Here is a 22,175-nt window from a genome sequence, read left to right on the forward strand (position 1 = left end):
CCTTGTTACATGTTACATGTACTTACTGTAGTAATACCAGTAAATGATGCATAATTACATGCAACTAACCCTAAACTAAACCCTAACCCTAATTGTATAGTTAATATAAATATAGTTATAGCTAACCTTGATTTTTAAGTACATGTTGATATTTAAAACTTTGGTTACACTTTATTTTAAACACTTTTTAGAGTCTATGAGTCAGAAATCTCCACTTCCGCAGCTTTACAAACACCAAACGTTACAGTTTTATTCATATCTATATTCTGAAGGTTTGTTCATATATCATTCACCTGATTTATACAACATTTATTCCTAAATACATTTCCGAATGTATTGACAGTACTGACAGTATTTTCTGAAAAATGTGTGGATATTTAAGATAATGCATAATTTACATGTTTAAACATTACATTTCTGAAACCGTGCAATACAAAACAGTTGTCCTAATGTACTGCGATTACTCACCCGGGGAAGGTATGGCGACATCTATTAGTTCAAATAATTACCCTATTAACCTGCAGTGTCTGCCTTAAATCTGCTGCATAATTTGCTGCGAGAAAGGAAATGAGATCATTAATGTGCTGTCCGCACTCTCTGGCTTGACCTCTCATGACCTTTGAACCCTAGATTAAGGTGTCTGTGTCGTCCAGCGGAGACTGTATCCGCAGCTATCGGCCAGAGATCAAGAAGGGCCGCTATAACACCATTATCCTCCATGTGAAGACCGTTGCTGCTGATAACTTGCTCTTCTACCTCGGATCAGCCAAATATGTGAGTGTAAATCTGCCTCTGTCTCTGTGCCTCCGTCTTTCTCTTCTCTGATGTCTTCAGATCGTCTGCTCAAGCACTCGGACCCAGTCTGAGGTTCACACCGTTGAGCTTGTACATTTGAGTCGGTTTTCTTTCTAACAAAGCATCTAACAAACATCTCCTGCCCCTGGCTAGGAAAAGGAAATAATTAGAGCTTATTGCATTCACACACACACATAATGTTTGGTGCGTGCTGAATTTCCTCTGTCGTGTGTAGGTGGATTTCTTGGCGATTGAGATGAGGAAGGGTAAAGTGAACTTCCTGTGGGATGTTGGGTCAGGGGTCGGCCGTGTAGAATATCCCGATCTCGTCATCAACGATGGAAACTGGCATCGAATCGAAGCCTCACGGTAATTCAGGGTTCACATGAATACTACAGTATGTGTTTTGTTGAAAATCCACACTGCAGTGAATCATTTTAGATGTTTATTCTTATTACTTATATATTTTTTTAAGTAATTAAGTAAAACTGAGTCATAATTTTGGTCTGAATAACATTACTATGTTTGATCCGAAGCTTCTGCTTAAATGCTTTAGGTTTTTTTCAGACATTAGTTCGGTAGACTAATTCTACATTAGAATTTCTTTACAAAACTAAAGCCCATCTAATGACAGTAGTAATGGTGCATATTTATTTTGGGGTAAACATTGATCAAACAGCTGCATTCTTCAATCCCTCCATTAATCATGAGTGAAGCATGTGTTTGCATTGCTCATTATCGGTGGTGTAAGTGTTCAGTTGTTCTCATGTTGGTGTTGTCCAGTATCGGGCTGAACGGCAGTATCTCGGTCCATGCGCTGGAGGGGCCCAAAACTGGCATCTTACCAACCCGTAGAAGTGCCAGATCCCCTGAGAGCTTCACTGTGCTGGATGTGGACCAGAACGCTTACCTGTTTGTCGGTGGCATGCTGGGCTCGGTGAAGGTGAGAGAGACCGCACTGCACCGCATCTTCTTCATTAGCATTTTGATCAGGTTTTACAGCAAAAAATGCAAAAACGACATTGAACCAGGATTAAATACACTTAAAGTGTAAGTTTGCAGATTTTCAGACTGTTGTGTGGTGTATATGTAAATGAACAGTGTTTCCTCTTTCTGTGTGTTACCTGGACCGAGTGATTCACATTGATTTGTCAGTAAAAGCCTCATGTTTGTATTCCCGCCCACGGACTGTCGGATCAGCAGAGGGTTATTAACCGAACAGTTCATGTAAGGTTAGGGTTAATATAACTATATCATACTTTATCTACTCTTTGACCAGCATTATGGTAAAACTGGATCACTATGGCAACATCTTTCTCACCTGAACGCGACAGTTTTGCTTCAGGTGGAACTGGCAGATTTCTTTCAGTTTTCCCCTTCGTTTGGTCCAGTATGAAATGTGGACTGCAAGCATGAAGGTTTATCATATTTTACTTCTTTTTATTCTCTCTGTATTTAAGATTCTTTGCACCCTTTAGTTAGCCTGGGAAAACCCAGACAACTTCCGGCAAATGTAGATTTGCTCTGCAAGTAGTCTGGCAAAGAGCCCATTCAAGCCCATTTCTAATCCGTCGAAATCGCGGCACCAATCAGAAACGTTGAGGCGGGCTTTACACGATGACGATCGCTCTGATTGGTTTTAGGTCTATCCAATTGCGCCCAGAGGCATTTGAACGACGTCCGTTGGTGAAGCGCAGCAACTTTTAAATGCATTATTATATTAAAATTGCAAACACATGAGGACAGTCTCCATGAAAGACCCACTGGCAGATGAACGTGCTTCTACATTTCTCTCCGAAACGGTAGGAAATTAAATTAGATTTAATAGAGGATTTTAACTGTGACAAGATGATTGACAGGGCAGATTACGCGACAGATCCGTCCGATAAAGATGACGAAGTAGTATGTCCCAAAGCTTGCCTACTTTTTTGCTACACATTCAAAAGTAAATACCTTTTCTTCACAAAAAGAGTACATACTTTTATGGCGTAGTGTAACTGGCGAATTGGGACGCAGCATATGGCTTTACATGATGACGATCGCTCTGATTGGTTTTAGGTCTATCCAATTGCGCCCAGAGGCATTTGAGCGACGTCCGTTGGTGACGCCCCTTTGGAAATGAGTTATTAATGAAGCTTTGCCAGACCATAACTCAGTTACTACTGAGAATGGTCTGGTTTTAACCAGGCTACCCTTTAGTCGCTGTCTACAAAGCTCTGGATCCTACTCTGGAAACCCAGAGAAACTCCCGCTAAACGTTTACTCTTTGAATGCTTGCACCCGGAAGTCGACACCATTATGAGTAAAAGTTTGCTTAGAAGTATTTCCTACTAAAGCAAGGCGGTATTTGACTCTGGTCAAGCGTATCCAGAGCAGATTGGTGGCAGTGGCCTTGGACCGCAACAAGCGCAGTGCATTATGGGTGCTGAAGTTTTCCTACCTATTTGGCAAAAGTGAAGAAAACAGCATTTTTCTCAGTATTCAATAGTCAGGCCAATAGAGATTACAATATAATGACCCGAGAATCATTTTCACTGAGAATATTTCAGCAGTCATGTGGTGTGGTTTGTATCAGCTGTTAAGAATGCTAGATTCGCGAAAAAATTTGATCTAATCATCACACAGGTTGGCATAAAGGTCCAAAGTTGTTCACGATTCAGTTTGAAATAGTAACAGGATCCTTCGTAAGACAGAAAACAAAAAGAGCACCAGATTAGCTGGATATTTACATACAGTTGCTTATAGGAAACAGGACTTGACAGTGTCTTCTATTATTTATCAGTGATGAGGCAGATATTAATTGAGCGTCCAGCTTGTGAACAACTATATTATAACGACTATAAATATAATTTAAATCCATATATCCAAAACAGAATAAAAAAAGGGTAACAAAACATGGGGACACCAGTACTGATGAAAGGCTAGAAACGTTCCAACTCTGAGTTATGCTTTATCGTGTGAAATACATACTGATTCGTGTGTGTGTGTGTGTGTGTGTGTGTGTGTGTGTGTGTGTGTGTGTGTGTGTGTGTGTGTGTGTGTGTGTGTGTGTGTGTGTGTGTGTGTGTGTGTGTGTGTGTGTAGAAGGCAGACGCTGTGAAAACCACCACTTTCTCAGGCTGTATGGGAGAGACGTCTCTGGATGGAAAAGCCATCGGCCTGTGGAACTACAGAGAGAGAGATGGGGATTGTGCTGGTTGTGTAGTCAGGTGAGCGCGTACACACACACACACCTGTGGTCTCAGTGTGAGGAGCTCAGTGTAATGATGTGTGTGTGTGTGTGTAGTCCTCAGCCGGCGGACTCTGAAGGCACGGTTCAGTTTGACGGAGAGGGTTACGCCGCCGTCAGCCGCCCCACCCGGTGGAACCCCAACGTTTCCACTGTCATGCTGAAGTTCCGCACCTTCTCCACAGACGCAGTCATGATGTACTTCGCCACCAAGGACATGGTAACAAACACACACTAACACCACATGCATTCAAACACACTGCAGCTTAATCCAGTTTGTTAGTTCACCGGTTCTGTACACACACAGTTCAGTCATCGCAATCTACAGCCGAACTAACTCCCAGAAAACTAACTCCCAGAAAATGCATTTACAAACATTCTGTGTGACCGGTACAGAACGTCAAGTCACAGGGCTCTAGAGTGCGACCAATTTGGTCGCACATGCGACCAAATTTTGTAAGGGTGCGACTAAAATTTTTCCTAGGTCGCACCGGTGCACCTAATGTCCTCGCATCCGCTGCCTCTCCACGAACGAAGTGTTTGTTCTCCTTTGACGGAACTCACACTCTTCTCTCACGCTTAATGAGTGATGGCGGAGGACAGAATTAAACATTCAAACGTAGCCTGGTTACACTTAAGGTCTGTGATATTAGTCTGATTTTATTTTAGATTTCGGCTTCCAAAGATTATAAAAAATAATATATTGAGGTAAAACCATTAAAAACTATAGCCGCATTCTATCTAGTGCAACTTCTTCCCTTCGCAGCATTACACTGTCATTTCTCCCTAAAACTCAAACCTAACGACAGAATCAGCACGATCGGTGATTGTTGTAAAATGCAGTCTAGCTACTGTTGCTAACTTGCGAGACGCGTTAAATAATTAAAAGAGCTATTAAAAGCACAAAATCTGCGCAAGAGATGTTGTTCGCAAGGCGGCCGCGCTCCGAAACCGAAACCGAGACAAGCAAATTATAGCCTACTTTGGGTTTAATGTGCGTGTCTAAACGATCAAATGTACACAAAAGTATGTCAAAATGACCGGCTTGGAGATTCACTAAAAACAGTTTATGTCTTAAATGGACGTAGTTATGGAAACAGTTGGGAGAATATGGTGCATCAGATCAGTAGCAGATCTGCACTCGGTCTTAAAGGGGCCGCAGTCTAGTAAACATGCGGACGATTGCGCCATTACTGCGAATCAAACAACAAGAGAAAAATCACTACAAAGCTCTTGAAAGAATAACTTCAGCTTTATTAAGCATTAATCTATTTATGAAAAATTATGCAGTGTTATTTTACATTTGATTACTTTATTAGATTTATTTTTAGACTAATATATATATATATATATATATATATATGAAGAGTTCGGTTGCAAAACGCGATAAACGCCATTTTTTGACATTTGGATTTTATTATTGGAAATCACTGTTCAGATGTACCTTAATCTATGTGTGAATTGCTGCCATTAATAAGATTTAAAAATGTACATTTTAAGCCTACTACAAAATGTATTTTTTCACAAAACACGATATCCGCCAGCCCAGTTTCTTTACAAAGTGCGATATAACGCGGCCGCACACCGGACGCGCAGCTCAGCGCCGCGTCGCGCCACGTCTAGGACAACTGTCACCTGAACATCAGCAATTTTCTGATTTCTGTAAATAAATATAAAACTAAATGTATATTGCAGCACAGGGTGAAGTCCGTATATACATTAACTACGATTTGAGACACACACATGTATATTTAATATAAAACTATGTAAATGGCGCTCTGTGGCGCGGCAGGATTTTGAACACGGTCCTGAGCCGCCGCGGACAGACGCCGAAAGGCGCCGCCGGTGTGTGTACTCTCATAGAGAATAATGTGTTCGAATTTAACTGCGCGGCGCGCCGCCGAGCTGCGCGTCCGGTGTGCGACCCCCTTTAGGCTATAGAACGTTCAGGATGCTGCGCGAGCTCAGGATGACACGCGAGGAGAGAGTCACCGCCGGTGAAGTGCTCCGAGTTTGCTCAGTGATTTAACGATAATATCAAAACAAAAAACATATATTTTTAAAAAGAGGATTCAATAGGCTAACTAAAAAACGTTTACCATTTAATTGTTTATACTGTCGGCGAGCTGTCAGTCACGTAGGCTACGTCTCACACACTCACACACACACACACACACACACACACACACACACACACACACACACACACACACACAAACAAAACATTGATTCACTAGCTTTTCTTAATGGTATTACAGTAGTAGAATATAGCCTAAGGTGTATATATAGCGTTTTGCCAAAAAAAAAAAAAAAAAAAAATTGTTGTTATGTTGTGTATGTTCTGGCCAAAACTAACTCTTAAAATCTTATTATTATTAATCAATCTTTGTATATACTATTCCATATATTTATGATGTATTGTTTTTTTAACCAATTTAAGATGTTTGACAATGTTAAGATAAATATGTTGCATTTTGGCATGGTTTTTGATTTATTTATGGACATAAAATTAAATAAAAAATATCCTGGATTTGAAGAATATTGTGTCCCTGGCCTTCACTGAGCTCAAGTAATAGTTTAATGTACAAAAAATCGTGAATGAACTTGACTGTTGATGTCTTAAATAATAATGTCAAATAACCAACATTTCTCAAAATGGATATATCTCGTTTTGCAACGAAACTCTTCATATATATATATATATATATATATATATATATATATATATATATATATATATATAAATATATATATATATATATATATAAAAACAAAAAGAACCGATAAGAATACAGTTAAAGTACCGGATCGATAAGCAGTATCGGTAAGAGTAGGAATACCGTTAAAACCCTTTACTCCCCGTCAATGCTCCGACAACAGCCCAGACATGGAGCTACTTCAGCCACCATTCTCCCCAGTCCCTGGTAAGATGCCAAGCCCTGGTCCTTCGTCGGAGATGGCATCCGACTCAGAGACGGAGGTAGAGCCTATACCGCGCCTGAGCTAGAGACTCAAAATAGTTAGTTTGGCAGCTCAGTGAAGCACTTTAATTTTTTTTTAAATTTTTTTTATTTTTATTTACCTACACCTTATTCTTGTTTAAAATCATTTACATAATATGAATGTATATAGAGCGTGATAAGGTGACCTTGAAATTGTGGCGTTAAAGGTGACGCGAGCCGAGAAAAATTTCCGGTGCACCCAAATTTTGTGCTGGTGCACCTAAATAAAAAAGTTAGGCGCACCAGTGCAACCAAGGCAAAAAGTTAGTCTGGAGCCCTGAGTCAAGTTTATTTGTATAGCGCTTTTCACAATACAGATTGTATCAAAGCAGCTTCACAGTATTAAATTAAAATAATACAACAAAGTTTGTTTCAAGAGGAATTTATTGATTGATAAAATTAAATTAAATATCCCCCAAATATCCCCAACTGAGCAAGCCAAAGGCAACAGTGGCAAGGAACCGAAAAACTTCATCAAGTGACCTAATGGTGTCCTAAAACTCCATCAGGTGACCTAATGGAGAAAAAAAAAAACCTTGGGAGAACCCAGGCTCAGTCGGGGGCCAGTTCTCCTCTGGCATTTATGAGCTAGAGGCCGGATTGTAGTTTGAACTGTAGGATTATATGAATGCCTGGCTGAAGAGATGCGACTTTAATCTAGTTTTAAACTGGGAGAGCGAGTCTGAGCAACGAACAGTATCAGGAAGACTATTCCAGAGTTTTGGAGCCAAATGTGAGAATGCTCTCCCTCCTTTGGTGGTTCTGGATATCCTAGGTATGACCAAAAGCCTTTGGTCATACCTAGGATTAAACATTAAACGTGTGGTTAATGTTGTATTAGACATAAATCAGAGACGTGTCTTTCATCTGGATGTGCGATGAAAGATAATAAATCCAAATGCTGAAAACAAGTCCAAAATATCGCAACCACTTTGATAACTTTTAAAACGCGATCACCTTATGAGCTACACCCAAACAACAAGCCCCAAAGCACCGCGAGAGCTCACTCGGCCTTACCAACATGAACAAAACACTGCTTATGGTTTTATTAAAACTGAATGTTGCTATGGTTACCATGGTGTCAATCATCTCAATTTTCGGATGTGTTCCATTCACACACAGAACGATAATTAGGGGATTCACTCCTGTATTTAAATGCAGTTGTCACTCCTGAAACTTTACCGTGTGCATGTGGCCAATAAAATGAGCCATTTTACATAATTTGACATTCCTTCTACTGGATATATCTGTGTATAACCCCTCTCTCTCTCTCTCTCTCTCTCTCTCTCTCTCTCTCTCTCTGTCTCTCTCTGTCTGTCTCTCTCTCTCTCTCTCTCTCTCTCTCTCTCAATCTCTCCCTCTCTCTCTCTCTCTCTCTGTCTCTCTCTCTCTCGTTCTCTCTCTCTCTCTCTCTCTCTCTCTCTGTCTCTCTCTCTCTCTCTCGTTCTCTCTCTCGTTCTCTCTCTCTCTCTCACTCTCTCTCGTTCTCCCTCTCCCTCTCTCTCTCTCTCTCTCTCTCTCTCTCTCTCTCTCTCTCTCTCTCTCTCTCTCTCTCTCTCTCTCTCTCCCCCCCTCTCCCCCCCCCCTCTCTCTCTCTCTCTCTCTCTCTCTCTCTCTCTCTCTCTCTCTCTCTCTCTCTCTGAGCAGAAAGACTTCATGAGTGCAGAACTGAGCGATGGGAAGGTGAAAGTGAGTTGTGATCTGGGCTCAGGCACTGGCTCCATCATCAGTAACAAACGCTATAATGACGGAAAATGGAAGTCCTTCACTGTGTCCCGCATGAAGAAAGAAGGTACAGAAAGCCCAAAAGAAGAGCTCACGACAGCCATGTGCTGGGTTTGAAAATGACAAGGGTTTGAAAATGAACATACATCACTTACCCTCATATCGTTCCAAACCCGTACTTGTTTTTGTCCTCTGTGAAACACCAATGGGAGATGTTCACGCCAGTCTTTTGCGGACTGTCTACAGGACATGTGCACTGTGAGTCCTCTGAGTCCAGATCTTAAATTGATTAAAAGTCTTTGGGATGTGCTGGAGGAGACTTTACAGAGGGATGGACTCTTGCATTGACAATACAAGATCTTGACCAAAAATCTATGCACCTCTTGATGGAAATAAATGTTGTGATGTTACTTCCATCAAGAGGTGCATAGATTTTTGGTAATTTTAATTTAATTGAGTAATAATCATAAATTAGGTGTCATTAGGAAGCTTAAACACTCTAAATTCATCCTGTGAAAATCATTTTTAAAATTGAACATTGCGTTACCATGGAAACGTTTCTTTAAGGCCACATCCACACGAAGCCAGAGCTTTCCCTATCCGATATTTTTTTTCCCCCGTTCGAAAAAAACATTCCGTAAACACGGCGTCGTCTCAAGAAATATCTGCGTACACACGAAACCACTGAAACGACTCAAAACGATGTAGTATACATGCCAGACCAGTATGTGGCGCTGTAATATTGCCACAGACATACACTAAAAACGAAGAAGAAGACTTAGAGCATGCGCATAAACCTTGCGCACTGCAATAATATTAGGCACAGTAGCTTCTTTTTTTCTTTTCTTTTTTTCTTTTTTTTATCAAAAACTTTATTGAACAATATGAACAACCATAAATGGCCTGGTACAAAATATGAGTCACGATATTCGATAGTTAGCGGACGCATAAATTGCCACAAAGAACCGGCAAACGGAATCATGAATGTGTCAAATATAGCAAGGAGACGTTTTAATTGTTTATTAATAAACTAGTGTTTTCTGTGTCAGTCTCGGAACGTGCCTATAGAGAGAAATGCACACTTCATACGGATTACATGAGAGAGTTGTCTGTTTCTTTTCGTTTTGAATTATTTTGTTTAAAAGTGGACATTTCAAGCTTTCTATAGATATATTTCTGAGTTTCGGTTCATTTATGAGACGAGCTCAGTTCACGAGCAATGCAAGTTATATCGCGCCGGTGCCTCCATGTCCTGATTAAATTGTCTGCTATATTTGCTTCTTATTTATTAAATCCAGGCAATTGGTTGATGAAACATTGATTAAAATAAAGATACAATTTATACAAAACGAAATTCACTTTAAAGAAAGGTTTTATACAAAACAAAACTTAATGTGGTCAAAATTATGTCTCCTGATATATTGCGCATCTTATGATTACATGCTGTTCACTTTTCATATAATCAACATAGATCAAATAAAAAAATTACATATTATTTACACAAATATGAAACTAAATAAATTTTCTTTAATGGCTACAACATGTAGGCCTACAGTACAGAGAAATTTAATGTCAGAGTGGAATTTGAACGAACGCCGTTTTACCGGTGATCATGTGGGGCAGGGGTGCGTTTTCTGAATAATAGGCTAATCATATAATTCCCAGTGATCGTCGAATATTATTTTTGCTTGAAACGCCCATCCCTACAAAATACGAAATGTCTTAATCAGACAACAGACAAGCATCATAGCATAAGAAAGAAAATATAAATAGGCCTAAATAAAGAAGTAAAAAAAATTAAAATAAATGAAATTAAAATACATTCAAGTAGCTTAACTGTTAAATAATAAATAAATAAATAAAAGAGGCTCAGCAGCTTCTGCAGCACGAACACAAGCATGTAGTTGGCAATTGTTGCTGTGACTTAGCGGTGTCTGACTATAGTTGACACTTGGTGTGATGAATTTGGAACACAACTTTTTTTTTTGTGTGTGTGTGTGCAATTTTAGACTATGAATTATTTTGTAAAATATATATTTTGTATAAAATAAAAAAGTTGTCATTGGCTAAAACGCATGCTTTACTTCCTGAACAAGTGTCTGATTTGCTTTCACATTCACGTGAATCGCGCCACAGATCCAGTGCAGCCGAACTGTTTTCACTCGTCTGAAAATCAATGTGCGAATGACTTGCAAGACGGACTATTTCCTCTTTTGCATTTCCTTAGCAACCATCGCCATAGTTAACATTGACACTAACGAGGACGAGCAGTTGCGGATGACGTCTCCAGGTGGCGCAACAGGGCTTAACCTGAGGGAAGACGAGAGGATGTATTTTGGAGGTTTACCCAAGGCTGGAAGATACAGGTATGGAAACGTCTTCGGCTGTTATTGGATTAATCGCTCCTGCATTTAAAGGATTAGTTCATCTCAAAATGAAAACTTCCTGATAATTTCCTCACCCCAATGCCATCCAAGATGTTCATGTCTTTCTTTCTTCAGTGGAAAATAAATTAAGTTTTTTGAGGAAAACATTTCAGGATTTTTCTCCACACAATGGACTTCCATGGCAACCAGAATGTTGAAGTTCAAATCACTGCAGTTTCAAAGTCTCTGCACGATCCCAGCTGAGGGATAGGGTCTTATCTGGCGAAACGATCGGTCATTTAATAAAATAAAAATGTATATACTTTTTAACCACAATTGTTCATCTTGTGCTGGTCTGCGACGCGCCACACATTGCATCTTCACGATGGAAAGGTCACGAAAGAAAATAATCATAATAAATTAAAACAAAGATGTCGGATGATTTTGAAGTTGGAAGAGAAAATGAGATGGAGTTTTTCGCCCTTCCCTCCTTTCTGAACCGGAGTACACAGACAAATAACTTAGATAGATGACGTGAATCATGACCTTTCCATCGTGATGACGCAATGCGTGGCGCGTCGCAGACCAGCACAGGACGAACAATTGTGGTTAAAAAGTATATACATTACATTTTTTTTTTGAAAATGACCGATCGTTTCGCCAGATAAGACTCTATTCCTCAGCTGGGATCGTGCAGAGACTTTGAAACGGCATTGATTTGAACTTCAACATTCTGGTTGACATTGAAGTCCATTGTGTGGAGAAAAATCCTGAAATGTTTTCCTCAAAAAACGTAATTTATTTTCCACTGAAGAAAGAAAGACATGAACATCTTGGATGGCATCGGGGTGAGTAAATTATCAGGAAGTTTTCCTTTTGAGGTGAACTAATCCTTTAATCTTGTTTTATGAAGCAACCGTGTTTTGTCTGGCATGTCTCCTCAGGCCAGAGGTGGTTGTGAAGAGCTTCTCTGGCTGCATGAAAGACATCGAGGTTTCCCGAACGCCGTACAATCTGCTGAGCAGCCCAGACTACACAGGACTGACCAAGGGCTGCTCCATTGAGGTACAGTAAGACAATAGAAGACACGATGTCTCCTTTCTTCCCCTCAAGTCTTTTAACAGTGGCTCAAATTAAACACTTCTCCACGAGCTCTTTTATCCCGGGACAATAATGGAGAAAGAGCTGTTCTGTGTGTCGTCCTGAAACCAGAAGAGAATTAGCATTTCTGAGCTGTCAATTCCCTCTGGAATTTTCTGTGGGTTTTAGAAAGACAGAGCTCAATTCATGAGTTATTTTCATTATTAAGTATAATTCATTATTTTCTCGTCGTTCCAATTGGGTCCAATGTTTTTGGCAGAATAGAGAAATACGAGGGTGAATACGTGATGACCTGTAGTTTACAGATTTAAAATTCACATTTGAGCTGTGTAAATAATTCCCAAATGTGAAGGTCTATTGAAAACGTGATTGGTTGTAGTGACAACGATTGGTCAGCGCCATTATCTGATTGGCTTGAGATGATGGTGGCTGGAGTCCAACCTATTTGTGGATTTCCTCACGGATGATAATATATTTATTTGGAACAAAGGAACAATTCTAATTGCTTTGTGCATTCAGTTAAACGGCATTAAAGGGATAGTTCACCCAAAAATATCAATTCTGTCACCGTTTACTCGCCCTCAAGTTGCTCCAAACCTTTATGAATTTCTTTCTTCTGCTGAACACAAAAGAAGATATTTTGAAGAATATGGGTAATCAAACAGTTGATGGACCCCATTGCCTTCTAGAGTATGGAAAAATCCTATGGAAGTCAATGGGGTACATCAACTGGTTTCTTTTGTGTTCAGCAGAACAAAAAAACAGTTGTGAAATGTATCTTCATGCTTACAAGTAAAGCTTCATATTCATATCTATTATCTATTTCCACTACTTTTTTTTGGTCTGAAAAAAAATTCTATTCAAATTTTGCATAATCCAGATATTACAATATTATCTGATATATTCAGTTTCCTCAAGGTCTCATTTGCAAAAAAGAAAAGTAATCTAAATTCCTAGACCCCTTAAATGTCTTTTGCTCACCCAAATAAACACTGCTAAGAACTGCAGTATTCTCGTAGAAAATAACAGTGAAGTTTCCAATGCAATGATTGTCCAATAAAGTGTTTTATTTCATCAGTAGTATCCACTAAATGAGTTGCAGCTTTATCAATGTTTTGAGCGGTATGACCGATTATTGACCGAAGCAAACAATTCACGATTCGACAATCCCTGTTTCAAGATCGACGAATATGTGTTGGTAAGATTTGTAATTCATGCATCTATAAATCGAGTGAATCATTACACTACGACCTAGACAGGAAATAAACACAGGAACCAGGAATGCAGAGAACATAGAACATAGCTAGAATCAAAATAAGAGCTGAGCCAGAACATAAACCACACTGTTAATGGACACTTTAACTAGTGTTCAACAGTGCATCAACATTCATTACTGTGTGTTAAATTCTGGCATTCATTGTCATTTGATCTGAACAAATGTTATTTCCACATTGGACAATTATTGGAATATTTTACAGATTATACACTGTGGTAACTCTTTATTTTAAGGTGTTATAGTAAAACATGTTACATATGCTTTACTACAGTAATAACAGTAAACGATGCATAATTTCAAGTTACCCTAAACCAACCCCTAGCCTTAACCCTATAGTAAGTATGTAGTTACTTACTCAGTACTTGTTACACGACTACAGTAATTACAATGTAACAATGTCACCTTTTTTCCTCTCTCTCTCAATGCAATGCAATTTTTCCCAGACCCGGTGCAATTTAGAGTCGGGCGCAACTTAGTTTCCGGGGAAAGAGCGATTTGAAAAGTGGTAAAAATGCCGATGGTCATGTGCTGAATCTATGAGTGACGGTATGACACCGCAGGAGGCTTCTGGGTAAAGCCACTAACTAAACCCTGGCTTTGTCTCTGTCAGAACCTCCACACCGTGAGCTTCCCCAGGCCCGGCTACATGGAGCTGAAGCCCGTGTCGTTCGACGTGGGCTCCGAGATCACACTCTCCTTCAGCACCAAAAGTGAGAACGGCATCATCCTGTTCGGCAGAGGAGGAGTGACGTCCATGACACATCTGACGCAGGGCCGGACGCCCGTACACAGCTCACGCCGCTCGCGCAGACAGACCGGAGAGGTGCGCACACACCCAAACACTGAAACATTCATTATTGAAGTGTGTTTAATGCTGATAACACAGTACATTGACATTTCAACCGCACAACAGTGTCACCGCCTCAGTACTCGCGTTTACCAGTAAGCAACAAAGGAACATTTCTCTATAAATCTGATCTGGATTCTGGGGCGAGGATTCTTAATAGTTTCATACAACCAGACTTATTGTTTTTACTTTCCACTTAGAGGCGAGTTTGTTAAAAATCACAGCAATTGGTCGGCAGGGACAAACAATTCAATGAAGTCTGCTAACGGCTGCGGAGAACATATAAGAAACGAGTGGACATGTGTGTGGATTTCTGTCCTGAAGTACTGATCATTTCACAAACTTTACTCGGTCAACAGAGTGGAGTAGATGGAGAATTACCCTGGAGAAGGTGTTTTCAGTCTTACCAGATTTGCATCATTTCTTTGGGTAATTGTTCTTCAGGTAATCACGCTAATAAACTCTATCAGGCAGCCGTAGTTCTTTCCATCTGAATTTTCCACTGAATTCAATACATTGTGAAAAAGACAAATCACATCAACTGCAATTAATTCTTAATGACACATAAAAAAGCACAAAGTTTCTGTAAGTAATTTCACATTTACTTCTATAGTGCTTTATCAACTATGAAACTAAGTCAATATCAGCTGTAAAGCAATTATGACAATAGTGTCATTATCAGTCAGTCTAATGTTGATTCAGTTTAATAACAAAGTTGCAAAAGTAGTGTCATTAAAAAATTCTGATCCGATAGCATCAGTGCAGTTAAATGGATAATATTACTAAATATGAATGTGCTTTCACATGTGACTGCGTCTGAGTGTTCACCGCATTAGCAGCGTAGCTTTACCAAATCCTACTTTCTTCCATGCGAGTGCAAACGCAGACACACAGTCGGCTGTGAGACGGTTCAGTGTGTTATTCCTCCTGCCTTCCTGTCTGAGCGCTTAGGAAGGTGATTATGGGTAATGGTGGAAGTCCAGGGAGCCGTGGCCTTCACTACGAGATCATAATGAATCCACGGGGTTACAGGGGTCTCACAGCCCATAAAAGAGATTTATTATCCGGGCAGGTTTGTAATTGCCTCTGCCCTTCAGCAAACAAAAGTTGATCTTTTTCTGTTACCAGGTGGACTAAAGGCCAGGGGCACGGCGATCATTTTAATTATAATATGACTTTCTACATCTTTGTCTGTAACGTCTTCATCATCCCTCTCTCTCTCTCTCTCTTCAGCTCAGGGGCAGCACATCAATTATGCGGCGTATCTGTAGTAAGCAGTCGGCGCTCTCACCTCCCCGTGATACTCCGTTCGTAAAAATAGATTTACAAGCCGCCATTTTGATGGATCGCGTCCAATTTGCGATAGCCCTCCCGGGAGAGGGTGCCGGACCGCCACCTTTTGAAAATCATTATCGCTCGTAAATTAAGTGGGTGTCATTTTGCAGGAGTGCGGCTTCGGAGAGGCCAAGGGTTTTCTCCACCGCTCCTCATTCATTCCTCCAATTTACGGCGAGTCCAGGGTCACCTGCGCTGCGTGCGGACGCCTGAGCGGCTCCGAGGGTTTGGAGAGAGGAGTCTGCTCTCGCATCGCTCTCCTCAATTCCAGAGCAGCGTGGAGAGGGCGAGAGTGTGCTCTCACAGCCGTCTGTCTGATTACCGGCTCTGAATACATTACTGACAGGCTTTCTGGATGTGAAGTGCTTCTTCGCTTTTCAAAGATATTGTCAAACAGGGTATTCAGGGTGTTCCCTTTGTAAAGGAAGCAAACATTTATAAAGAAATTAGGGCTGTCAAGCGATTAGTTTTTTTAGTTTTTTTACATTACCAATAACGTTACATGATATGCCGATTAATTAATCGCACATCAAATTTGGCTGAGAAATATTAGCCCAAAAAATATCCTTTAAAGTAATTATTGTGTTAAATGAGAAAAGCATTAATTACATTACTTATGAGTAGCTTAAAGGGCCCCTATTATGTTTTTTCGGATATTCCTAGTTCTTCCAATGTTTCATCATCGGACTCGCGCTCAGATTGATATGGTAAAATCAATGTCATTGTTACTGTCTTTACAGTTCAATTGCTGAGCTTTAGGAAGCCTACGGAAGGAGCCGAAGTTCAGTTATGATAATGGGCGTGTAGCTTCCGATACAGGCTGTACGCGGTAGACCAATCACAACAAACTGGGTCATCTGACCAATCAGAGCAGAGTAGACCAATCACAACAGACTGGACCATCTGACCAATCAGAGCAGACCAATCACAACAGACTGGGTCATCTGACCAATCAGAGAAGAGTAGACCAATCACAGCAGACTGGGCCATCTAACCAATCAGAGCAGACCAATCACAACAGACTGGGCCATCTAACCAATCAGAGCAGACCAATCACAACAGACTGGGCCATCTAACCAATCAGATCAGAGTAGATAAATCAACAGACTGGGTCATCTGACCAATCAGAGCAGACCAATCACAACAGACTGGACCATCTAACCAATCAGATCAGAGCAGATAAATCAACAGACTGGGTCATCTGACCAATCAAAGCAGAGTAGACCAATCACAACAGACTGGACCATCTGACCAATCAGAGCAGAGTAGACCAATCACAACAGACTGGGCCATCTAACCAATCAGAGCAGAGTAGACCAATCACAACAGACTGGACCATCTGACCAATCAGAGCAGAGTAGACCAATCACAACAGACTGGGTCATCTGACCAATCAGAGCAGAGTAGACCAATCACAACAGACTGTAGCTCATAAATGCCAGAGGAGAACTGGCCCCCGACTGAGCCTGGGTTCTTCCAATGTTTTTTTTTTTCACCATTAGGTCACCTGATGGAGTTTTAGGACACCATTAGGTCACTTGATGGAGTTTTTCGGTTCCTTGCCACTGTTGCCTTTGGCTTGCTCAGTTGGGGATATTTAATTTAATTTTATCAATCAATAAATTCCTCTTGAAACAAACTTTGTTGTATTATTTTAATTTAATACTGTGAAGCTGCTTTGATACAATCTGTATTGTGAAAAGCGCTATACAAATATACTTGACTTGACTTGACTTGACTGGACCATCTGTAATAGTGATTTCCACTGATCTTTCTAAAGAATGATCTATCCCTCACTAGCACTCAAAAAAAGTGTGAGAACATGCGGTTGATTTCCCCTGTCCTTCTCCTGTGTGTGTCTGTAGCCGTTCCTGTCTGTGACGCTGAATAAAGGTGCTCTGGAGGTGCTGGTGTTCACAGGAAGCAGGAGTCCACGCAAAGCTGTCCGGAAACCCGACCGGGGGATCCTGCACGACGGGAGAGAGCATTCCCTGCGCATCCTCAGACTCCCGGGAGCGTAAGCCACCCTCTGTTTCTCTGCGCCCGTGTTTCTCAGGCCTCTCTAGAGCTGATGGAGCTTGTGTGTGTGTGCAGATCTTTCTCCGTGCAGGTGGACGAGGAGCCGCTCATGCAGCAGCCGTTACCCAGCGATCACCCGCTCAGCATCCATCGGCTCTTCGTCGGGGGCATCCCGCCTGAGATAGAGACTGGTGTACAGCGGCCCAACGTGCCGTTCGAGGGCTGCATCTGGAACCTTCTCATCAACACTGTGTACGTACACCCTCCGTCACAACCTCACATCACTCTCAAGGCCCGTTCACACCAGGAACGATAACTATAAAGATAACGATAACTATATTAGTGTTCACACCAGGAACGATAACTATAAAGATAACGATAACTATATTAGTGTTCACACCAACGAACAATAACGTTCTGTTTATTCTAAACTCACGCACTGCGGTTTCAAAGTGTGTACGACGTCATTGAACATGTTTTTACTGTTCTTTAACCAGCAGGTCTCCATTTTCTTGAAATGGGGCTTGACTTGTCAAACAGTGGTGGATTTTTCTGGACCGCTGCGATTAACTTCTCCACGATGTAATGGATTCTGATTGGCTGTCAGTGTTTTATCGTTCAACAGCTGGAAAAAAATTTTTTCTGAAAGTGATTGTTTCTCTATGTCATTAGCGTTATAGCTGTGGTGTGAACTCTGGCCTTTACGCATACTTCTGTGTTGGAGTTATATGGGTTAAAGGGTTTGTTCACCCAAAAATGACATTTCTGTCATTAATTTCTCACCCTCATGTCGTTCCAAACCCGTAAGACCTTCGTTCATCTTCAGAACACAAATTAAGATATTTTTGATGAAATCTGAGAGCTGTCTGAACCATCCATAGGCAGCAATGTCATTGCAACTTTCAAGGCCCAGAAAGGTAGTAAAGACATCGTTAAAATTGTTCATGTGACTACAGTGGTTCAACCTTAAAGTTATGAATATGAATGTTATGAATATTTTTTGTGCGCAAACCCCCCCCCCCAAAATAATGACTTTATTCAACAATCTCTTCTCTTCCATGTCATTTTCCTACACTGTTTACGTAGTGTAAATTAACGTATTATTGGCCGGCTCCTGCAGTCAGCATCACACGCATGTCGTGGTGCTCACATGACTAGCGTCGGCCAATAACGAGCCGGCATTCTGACGCAGAACCTGGAAGCGCTGCACTGCGTTCACACTACGTCAACAGTGTTGGAGAATTACGTGGAAGAGAACAGATTGTTGAATGAAGTGTTTAGTACAAAAAGTATTCATAACAACATTCATATTCATAACATTAATGCTGAACCACTGTAGTCATATGGACTATTTTAACGATGTCTTTACTACCTTTCTGGGCCTTGAAAGTTGCACTGACAGTGCAGTCTATGACTGGTTCAGAAACCTCTCGGATTTCATTTGTGTTCTGAAGATGAATGAAGGTCTTAGGGGTTTGGAACAACATGAGGGTGAGAAATTAATGACAGATTTCATTTTTGGGTGAACTGACCCGTTAGTTTGGCATTGTAAAACTAGTTTTGTTCACTCATAGCACTAGTAGATTTCTCCTGACCACAATGTTAGCAAGTCTGCTATACAGATAATAGCATGGCAAAGATATTAGCAAGCCTTCCAAGCTTTTCGAGGTCACCTTTAGCAGCTCGAGATAAATGTAGCAGATAACCTCCAGAGCACAATTCACTGCAGTGTGTCACGACTGGATCGTGCCGTAGTGACACAGCGAGAGAAACCCAGCGACCGGTGTAAACACTGACCCATTTTTCCCAGCCTCCCGTGGCTGTAGATTAAAGGTCTTGTTTGCAGTTTTGAGGTGCAGTCATAAGCTAAACGCTGTATGACATTAACAATCACAGTTTTTCTTGCTCTAATGAGGAGTATGAATCTCTGCCAGTGGTCTTTTCCACTAGAGCGAACCCCATTGCCCTCTACCGCACTCATTTAAATGAGTCTGTCCTTGCTCATAACTGTGTTCATTATTCACCTGATTGGAGTCACGTTGTGTCATCATTCCCTCAAGTGTGGCTGTGTGTTGTGTGTGTGTGTCGATGAAACAGCCCAGTGGATTTCTCCCAGCCCGTGGCCTTTGAGAACGCAGAGATTGGTCAGTGCCCTGACCTGGCCCCGCCTCCAGCCCCGCCCGAGATCCCTGAGGAAGAGGAGGAGGAGGAAGAGGCTCCAGCCAAACCAGTGCTGACACCTACAGAAGCAGCTCGACCTCGGCCACCAGCCTCCACTGTACGTCCTGACAAAGGCATTGTGGGTAGAGAGTCCTGTGTGATTCCTGTAATTAGTTCACACACTTACACCTCTCAGTAAAGTCTATACTCTGCTGGTGATGGGTAAGTCCAGACTTGAATGTGTAGGAAATGTTGGCACATGCATTTCCCCCAGAGCCGTTTGTCATGTACCGTTTGTGTTTCCATGGAAGAACTAAGAGCTAAATTCATTATCACTGACCTTAATAGTAAACACTGATTAACATGTAGGGCTGCGTGATATGAGCCCTAGGATCGATATGATTGTTTCTAGGGCTGCACCATTTGGCCCAAAAAATTTTGATTATATATCAATATGATAAATAATAAAATAATAAAAATAACAGTAATTCTTATAATTATTATTTTAATATTACAATTTGTAATATACAATTATGGTATTCAAATAAAATATTAATCAAAGTATGAAATGTTTTTTTATTTTACAATAAAATATTACAATAGCAATATTTCTTATTTTGTTTTTATATTTTATTTGAATAATATTAATCATTAATATTAGGATTAGGATTTAATATCCTCACTTTTTATTTTACAGTAAAATATTACAATAGTAATTAGAATTAAAAAATATTTTATTCAAAGAAAATATTAAAGAAAATAAGAAAAATTGCTATTGTAATATTTTACTGTAAAATAAAAATGTTAAGTATTCAAGAAAATATAACAACAACAATAATATTTATAATTACTATTATTCAAATTATTATTATTATTTAAATAGAATAATTAAACAATATGAAATATTAATATTGTAACTCAGTATTGCAAAATGTAATATTTAAGAAAAATATGATAAAAATAATTGTAACTGTGAAACTGTCTATAGTTGATGCATGTTGAATTTCCAAAGGCACATGATAAGCAACTCAAACCGTTAGTGCCTGCATTAACCTCTGAGATCCTGAAACACACAGCGCAGCGCTTCACTCTGAAACACACACATCGCTGCGCTTCACTCTGAAACACACAGCGCTGCGCTTCACTCTGAAACACACAGCGCTGCGCTTCACTCTGAAACACACACAGCGCTGCGCTTCACTCTGAAACACACACAGCGCTGCGCTTCACTCTGAAACACAGCGCTGCGCTTCACTCTGAAACACACACAGTGCTGCGCTTCACTCTGAAACACACAGCGCTGCGCTTCACTCTGAAACACACACAGCGCTGCGCTTCACTCTGAAACACACACAGCGCTGCGCTTCACTCTGAAACACACACAGCGCTGCGCTTCACTCTGAAACACACACAGCGCTGCGCTTCACTCTGAAACACACACAGCGCTGCGCTTCACTCTGAAACACACACAGTGCTGCGCTTCACTCTGAAACACACACAGCGCTGCGCTTCACTCTGAAACACAAACAGTGCTGCGCTTCACTCTGAAACACACAGCGCTGCGCTTCACTCTGAAACACACACAGCGCTGCGCTTCACTCTGAAAAACACACAGCGCTGCGCTTCACTCTGAAACACAGCGCTGCGCTTCACCCTGAAACACACACAGCGCTGCGCTTCACTCTGAAACACACAGCGCTGCGCTTCACTCTGAAACACACAGCGCTGCGCTACACTCTGAAACACAGCGCTGCGCTTCACTCTGAAACACAGCGCTGCGCTTCACTCTGAAACACACAGTGCTGCGCTTCACTCTGAAACACAGCGCTGCGCTTCACTCTGAAACACACACAGCGCTGCGCTTCACTCTGAAACACACACAGCGCTGCGCTTCACTCTGAAACACACAGCGCTGCGCTTCACTCTGAAACACACAGCGCTGCGCTACACTCTGAAACACAGCGCTGCGCTTCACTCTGAAACACACACAGCGCTGCGCTTCACTCTGAAACACACACAGTGCTGCGCTTCACTCTGAAACACACACAGCGCTGCGCTTCACTCTGAAACACACACAGCGCTGCGCTTCACTCTGAAACACACAGCGCTGCGCTTCACTCTGAAACACACAGTGCTGCGCTTCACTCTGAAACACACAGTGCTGCGCTTCACTCTGAAACACACAGTGCTGCGCTTCACTCTGAAACACACAGTGCTGCGCTTCACTCTGAAACACACACAGTGCTGCGCTTCACTCTGAAACACACAGCGCTGCGCTTCACTCTGAAACACACACAGTGCTGCGCTTCACTCTGAAACA

General features: G+C 41.2%; 1 protein-coding gene across 8 annotated transcripts in view; it reads left to right on the forward strand.

Moving 5' to 3' along the window:
• The window catches only part of lama2 (laminin, alpha 2), a 253,413-nt gene that overhangs the window by 213,175 nt on the left and 18,063 nt on the right, over positions 1-22,175 (forward strand). For 4 of the 8 annotated variants that reach the window (XM_082147801.1, XM_082147798.1, XM_082147796.1 and 1 more), the window contains 12 exons: positions 631-774; positions 1,031-1,164; positions 1,579-1,738; positions 3,880-4,004; positions 4,082-4,244; positions 8,674-8,818; positions 10,979-11,117; positions 12,062-12,182; positions 14,105-14,317; positions 17,542-17,693; positions 17,771-17,947; positions 19,793-19,994. In XM_082147801.1, the coding sequence (XP_082003927.1) occupies positions 631-774; positions 1,031-1,164; positions 1,579-1,738; positions 3,880-4,004; positions 4,082-4,244; positions 8,674-8,818; positions 10,979-11,117; positions 12,062-12,182; positions 14,105-14,317; positions 17,542-17,693; positions 17,771-17,947; positions 19,793-19,994 (1,875 nt within the window). The remainder of the gene's footprint in view (positions 1-630; positions 775-1,030; positions 1,165-1,578; positions 1,739-3,879; positions 4,005-4,081; positions 4,245-8,673; positions 8,819-10,978; positions 11,118-12,061; positions 12,183-14,104; positions 14,318-17,541; positions 17,694-17,770; positions 17,948-19,792; positions 19,995-22,175) is intronic. The other 4 variants (XM_082147795.1, XM_082147797.1, XM_082147802.1 and 1 more) reach the window with 1 other exon arrangement.

Source organism: Leuciscus leuciscus (assembly GCF_965113295.1).
Source record: "Leuciscus leuciscus genome assembly, chromosome: 19".
In the NCBI taxonomy this organism is placed as follows: Eukaryota; Metazoa; Chordata; class Actinopteri; order Cypriniformes; family Leuciscidae; genus Leuciscus; species Leuciscus leuciscus.